At 43.6% G+C, this 6,870-nt stretch overlaps 1 protein-coding gene across 7 annotated transcripts in view; it reads right to left on the bottom strand.

Moving 5' to 3' along the window:
* Positions 1-5,924: 5,924 nt before the first annotated feature.
* LOC147616517 (double-stranded RNA-binding protein 7-like) overlaps positions 5,925-6,870 on the bottom strand; it is a 42,933-nt gene continuing 41,987 nt past the window's right edge. For 5 of the 7 annotated variants that reach the window (XM_086777592.1, XM_086777591.1, XM_086777594.1 and 2 more), the window contains one exon: positions 5,925-6,734. In XM_086777592.1, the coding sequence (XP_086633718.1) occupies positions 6,310-6,734 (425 nt within the window). In that variant the 3' untranslated portion in view covers positions 5,925-6,309. The remainder of the gene's footprint in view (positions 6,735-6,870) is intronic. The other 2 variants (XM_086777597.1, XM_086777596.1) reach the window with 1 other exon arrangement.

The following is a 6,870-nucleotide window of genomic DNA, read 5'->3' as shown; positions in this document are numbered from 1 at the left end:
AATTGACCCATGATTTTATGGCTCCCTCCTGTACTTCAGACATCGACGCGGTCGACCTAAGTTTCCAAGTGCCACATCCTCTAGCAACAATTAGAGCTCAAGAGTCAAGATGCATATATACGGAAAGAGCATTGGAAGCTTAGCCATTCCCAACAACAACTGCTTCAAGCCACCCATGAGAAGAATGCCAAGCTTGAAGTTGAGTTCAAGAAAACCACACGCAGAGCTTTAGCATGAGCTCAAGTGAAGCCACCCAAAGAGCTAGCCCACACTCACCAGCATGACATGGATGCCCTCTGACTTCAATACCAAGCCCTAGAGACCACCAAGATTACGGCAGCCCAGTAATATACAACCTAAAGAGACAAACTCCTAGATGAGCTCAAGCAAGCTAAAGCCAAAGAAGCTCAAGTAGTCTGTGCGGCTATCAATTTTGAAAGGAGTGTCTGCTGCTCTCGCCACCACAACAGATGAGGTAACCAAAGCTCTCAATGCATTCCATGAGGAGTACAACGAGTATAATCATGCAGCAAAGCGGTCACTCAAGAAGTAGCCTACCAAGACCTCCTCCACCACAGAGAATCCCTTAGCGCACGGAGGCACATGTTGAAATTCATAAGATGGAAACGCTTGCCTTGGATGAAACCCCATTGGAAGGGCATGACCAAAGGAAGCTAGATATGCTTCTCTTATGGGCTACCAACCTCGACATGTTGTGAACCATGAGCTCGTTGTCTCTCATGGATAACCTTATCCTCATCAACCAAACCCTAGCCCTTGATTTTCTTCAATTCAATATCTTTCTATCGGACCCCATTTCAACCTCTACCTTCCACACCATCTTTGACTACATTAACACTGTCGACAACCCACCCTCTACCCTTTTCTTCTTCGATCAAGCCATCTCATTCATAGATACCACACTCTTATACTCCATTAAGTCCCATCCACTTGTGTCCAACTTGTTCACTTGGTGTCACCTATTCGTGAATTGTACACTCTTTATCGAGAGGAAGATTATTTCCTTGACTTCACGGCACTAGCCGACCTTAACTTCCCTATTCATGAGGATCCTTGTTCTCACTGAGCAGTGAAATCTACTTTCTACAAACTTTGTAACAGCATACCCAATAATCAATACAACCCGTTAGGCAGCCTCTGTCTATATCATATAGTTTACTCTTACCTCAAACAAGCCCTTGAAGCCCACTGGCAAAGCAACTATTCATACCATCCATGTGGCCTACCAGTAGCACGATATCTTTGCCAATGAGGTGCAAGAAGCCTTTGATTTTTTCCAAAGCCATAAGCCTAACCATGAGGAGGAGGACCCTGATGAGTTCTCAGAAGGAAACTAGAATGGGAACCAGTCTTCCAAAGAAGAAGGCCCGTAAGCCAATCAAGCCCCCTCTTAAGTGTGACAAAGAAAATCCCTGAAGCCAAAGCCAGCCAAAGCCACCCACCTCTCTAACCAACCCAACTTCCCCCACCCATAACCCGTCTGGCCTTTCCTTCCTCGGGAACCCTGGGAGAAACACACTTCACGATTTCTTAAACTCCACACCCTCCTGGAGTGTGCAGAGAGAAAAATGTCTTGCGTTTCAATGTAGTCAGGTAAAAATTGCTTGCCTTTTCATTATTATGTTTCGAAGGGAATTCTTTGGGTACTGTAACATCTAATTCTGATTCTGGTTCTACAACATCTAATTCATTTATAGGTTCTTCCGATACGGACTCACGCTTATCCAAGTTGGCCTTATTAGAGTCTCTCTTATTAGAGTCAGAGTCTTTCTAATCAAAGTCTCAAGCTATCCCCATCATATTCCATGGGAGCCCCTAACTCATCTATCACTTAACCCCAAAGCCTCAACCTTCTCCCACAACTCAACCACCTCATTAAACATATCGCGAGCCCCCAACCCTTGAATCATTCCATGAGGGACTGGATCTCAATGAGGAAACGCCACCAAGTACTTAGGAAGAAGCCAATGAAGGTGACAGGAAGGACCCATAGGGGTGTCCTTGCATGTCCATGAATAGCAACACTCATACGCAACACGATCTCACTTTCCAAGGTAACTTCTTTTGGATAGCCTAAATCCGTTTGGTGAATCAACACATGGATCACATATTTGCCTAGTGGAAGATCAACCACCTATGACACACCAAAGGAGGCTATCCTAGAGACTACCCAACCGTAGGTCACCAAAGCAGCGCACATCCTATCTCCTCAGTGATCACCAAATGTGGCAGGAATACATGGCCGCATGTCACCCAAGCCGTAGGTCACCAAAGCAGCACACGTCCTATCTCCTCAATGATCACCAAATGTGGCAGGAATACATGGTTGTATGACACATAAGAGTCCAACCTGAGTGGTGCATGCCCTAACTCCTTAGTGATCATCAAATGTGGCAGGAATACATGGCCGCAACGAGAGACGTCAATATTGACCCCAAGTACATGCCAATCAAAAGAAGGTGTTCCTACTCATGGAAGGAAAAGGGTCCATACATTGATGGACCCACACCCCTCACCACCATGGTGGAGATGCGGCTCCAAATGAAGAACTTTCATTATCTCTACTACACTAAGGTCCCCACGACCCCATTGTCACCATATGTTGGTTCTTCCAGCTCCTCATCCTCATCCTTAAGGAGGTGCCCAAGAACCAATGGATAAGCAAAGAGTGGATGGTCTTTGATCCCAATGAAGGTCCCAATTTCCATCAATAGATAGACCTTTACAACATGGTCAAAATACTTCCATAGCCGCAAAGTGCCACTTTTGTAGATATGTCGAGGATACGGAGTTTTGAAAGCCCTTTGAGATCACGTGTCCATCGTGCAAGCCCTTCATTACGTCTTTCTATGAGACACCAGACATTATCGGTAGTACGAATGTAGGTTGGTAAGTCTCATCCCATGCCAGGCCCCCTGCCTACTACTACTTCAAAATTGAAGCAGTTCGCACCCTGTCTGATTGGCGGAATGAGCACCAAGACCACCATGGAATGATTTGCACGGGTAGATGGTGGTTCAAATCTTCTTGGTGCGACATGATATTATACCCCAAGCTTATAGCGTGATGCATAGAGATTGAGTTTCTTCATGGCATAAATACGTTGAGACCGGGGCGAGCTTTTGTTAGTGTTGAATTGGAGTCAAAGTAGAGGTTGCATGTATTGAAGGTCTTGGGAGGGACTTGTAAGGTCGAGGGTTCTCCAAGTGATGGGTCATACCATGGGCCAGGCTTTTACCCGCCATGATCCCCCCATCTAGAGATTTACCTGGAGAGTTAGCATCGACGAGGTTAGTTGTAGGTGCATTAGTTTGTATGTGCCATGAGATGCCAGATATGAGGAAAAGTTTGATGCCTGTAGTGAAATATACACGTGACGTGCATGGGCGATGGGCAGAAGGTGCGCCCTTGTTTGTGTACTCCTCCAACTTGAAGATTTCTCCAAGTCAACTGCTTTTTTCGACTCTCTTTGCTCCTTTCTTTGACATTTTCTCAACATTCCTATTCTTGGAGAGTCAAGATTATTAGATTGTTCAAGTATATAAACAGACTTTGCCCATAGCTTTGATGGAGCTTGGCAGCCTTTGTTGCTTAAGAGATTTGGTTTTATCGAGCACTGTGAGGTAGTATGGATCAATGGTGGTGGGGTTGACGAAGAGGGTACAAAAGATTCCTGCAGATTTGAGGAAGGTCGAAGCAATGAGTCATGAAGCTTGCATTTGCCATGGTCCCCTAATCCGAAAATGTATCTAGAGGATTGTCGAGGATGCTTAATGCAAATTGTTGAAAGAGTGGTGCCTATATGTCTATTATATACAGAGCCTGTGAATATATGGTAGGTGTCATGCATGGGCATTGGGCAAAATGTGGGTCCGTGTAGAAGCTTTTTCGAGCAAAAAATCCAATACATTGCTTTCTTTGACACTTTGAATTACGCTTTCTTCTACTCTTTTTTGCATACACCTTGTATACGGTACCCCTGGACAAGGGTTTTGTACCAAATGTGGACCCATAAAGAATGTGGAAAGGGTCCCAACCATTTCTACAAAAAATAGGAGGCAGCCTTTCATGAAGAACTTATACATCGTCTATACCTTTCATGCAACCTCGTCAAGTTGCCTACCACTGGAGCTACCCAAACTTTGCTAATATGCCCTACGGCTATGTACACCAACTTCATGGCGTATTTAGGACCATCCACATCTTTTCACCCTAGCAGCAACTTCAGCAAAACAACTTAGGTGACGCAAGAATGCAATCACTGTGAGGAAAGGGGATATGTTAACCACTCTGTAGGTTAAGCGTAAGGCGCTTTGTCATCTACCTACTTGAACGAGTAGTTATCTTTCGTAAGACGACGCTAGGATATATAAAGTGGTCTCACCATATGTGTAAATAAGAAAAGTCTAAGGACTTCGTGACTTAAGCTAGTAATAGAGGCTAGATCATTTTTAAGTTTGACCAATCTCGTATAAAACGTAGTCACTGGTATGTAAGTGATTTTTGACAAGGATGACTGATCTCGTGTGAAAAGTAGTCACTGGTAAGTAAGTGATTTTTGACAAGAAATACACTATCATTCCCTTGCAATAGAATACTTGTGAGTTCTTCTCTTCTCTACTCTTACTTGCTTTTATGCTATTGGATTTCTGAATACTAGATGAATGCTTACTTGAATAGGTTTGCTTGTAGACTTTCCTCTTCCATAAGCTTCGTCTTCCCCCATCTTTTGTGAGAGAGAACCACTGCGAAGACCCATCTCAATTTGCTTCCATCTAACCGAAGAGAACTCTTCTATAACTCCATTGGCAAAGAAGCATTCCAATGTGATAACGAAGTGAGGACATGAGGCACACACATAGGGAAATCACAATTGCAACTCTAAGGCAAGTTCCAATGACATGCTTCGGCACAAGCTCTTGGCTTAGAATAGGAAACCGCATTTGTTTTCATTTCCTTGCTTGTCTCTTAATCGTAAGAGGCCAAATACTTTTGAAGCTGTCCATGTGTAAAAAGCGTCCTAGGAAATTTCCATCTACACGTTGGAGCTATCTAAATACATCGCCATTCAATGGGACCCATCAACAATGCATGTCAACCACCTTGCTCCTTGCAAGCCCCACAGGTGTAAAGACAAGGGGAGTGCTTTGTAATTAGTTTAACACCACAGCTACCAGAAGATAGGTATGCATAGAGTCAGAAGAAACATTCAAGCAAATCATTGAGTTGAAGGCAAATGGATTGGCTTCAATAGTTTCTTATGTAACTTGAGTGCACCCCGTCACTTGCAAGGCCCCAAATGTGTTTAACTAAATCCATCACCATACCAACCTTTGCAAGGCAGACGAAGAAACTCTACAAATTTGATTTGGTAGAGTAGTTTCTATGTAAAAACCAACAAGAATTCTAAGTTCTCCTTCATTTCCAGAGTTAACCCTAATTTGAAGCTTGTTTAAGCCCATTTGCTATTGGTGGCAGAGGACACAAGGGTCCCTTTTTGCTTTCTCTCATGGGACATGGGATCATTGCTCAGAAGTACACACCCTTCATTTGATTGGCCCAACGTTGTCTCCATAGTCACTAAATTACAAAATCACAGGTTGGTAGGTTCCAGCTTTTTGGATAGTGAGACCAGTGATGACAGAAGTTAATCAGGAACACTTACATGCCCTTTACTAAAGTAAGAGCGTGAGAGAGTGGGATTAACCCATTTGCAGGCACATCCCACCTACAAAAAATGTGGCCTAACACTACGAAAAAAAAAAGCAAAAGTTTACAGACAAGGCTATTGAGAGCCACATCAATCAGATATACTTTATCTGCTTCCATATCCTCAAAGTAAAGTTGTTATCAGGAAGAGGCCCCAAAAAATACTATTCAAAGGGAAACCATTACTGTACTGGAATAATAACCAAACAATACTACAAAATACAACTCAAACTGCAAGAGTCCAAATACATCAGGCCACCAACTATCTAACAGCTATGCACAACAGACGTACTTTGAGAAACACATGGTTAAGAAACTGTCTCCAAAGGGTTGGCTTCATAGAGACCTCCCAAGGCATAGATAGGGACTTACATACGCATACTTAAGCATCAAAAGCCCTTTCATAATGAACTACTATAAAAACAGTAGAAGTAAAGCAAGATAGATGCAGCCATCAACAGTGTCCTCAACCATAGTCTTAAAGGTAGCATTTTTGCATAAAACTAAAGTTTTAATATGCAGATAGTTGACGGTTCAAGAACAAGACCAGCTTGTCACGTCCAACATAGAAAGGGCATTCTAACAAAGCTGAGGTTTAATGTCAGACTGCACAAGCTGTCCACTATGGGTCTCAACAGTAGAAGGATCTGCATGTGAACCCGGTAGCGTTGACATGGTAATCCCTGGAATGTCAGCACTGCCTGTCAGTAAGACATGGGATCCATTTGTGTGTTGCAGATTATCCATTTGACCACAGGCAGCACCGGTATCATTACCTGCTTGTTGGGCATCTCCATTGGCAGACTCCTCGACCTTTTCAGAATGTCCATCACCCAACTTCAGCTTTCTTCGGTCTTTATTGCCCGTTTGTGCACATCTAAGCCTTTTCTTGCGCTTGGTTCCAGAGTTTGGCTTTTCAGAAGATGATTTCACTAATGCTGAAGGGGTACCATGTTGGCTCACAGAAGAGAGCTGATTTTCAAAAGCCTGCAAAGGGGACCCACCTGCATGCACCCACCGCTTGTTGGATGTAACCCTTCACACAGCTCAAGATTCTACTGACATCCTAACAAATGTGCAGAACTGCTGCCAAATAAAGTTAATGAAATTCTTGGATGTGGTTGCAGAGACATGGGACTG

The sequence above is a fragment of the Cibotium barometz genome, chromosome 38, assembly GCF_041138505.1.
Source record: "Cibotium barometz isolate CiBa-2024 chromosome 38, ASM4113850v1, whole genome shotgun sequence".
Classification (NCBI taxonomy): Eukaryota; Viridiplantae; Streptophyta; class Polypodiopsida; order Cyatheales; family Cibotiaceae; genus Cibotium; species Cibotium barometz.
This window is presented reverse-complemented; position numbering and strand designations above follow the sequence as displayed.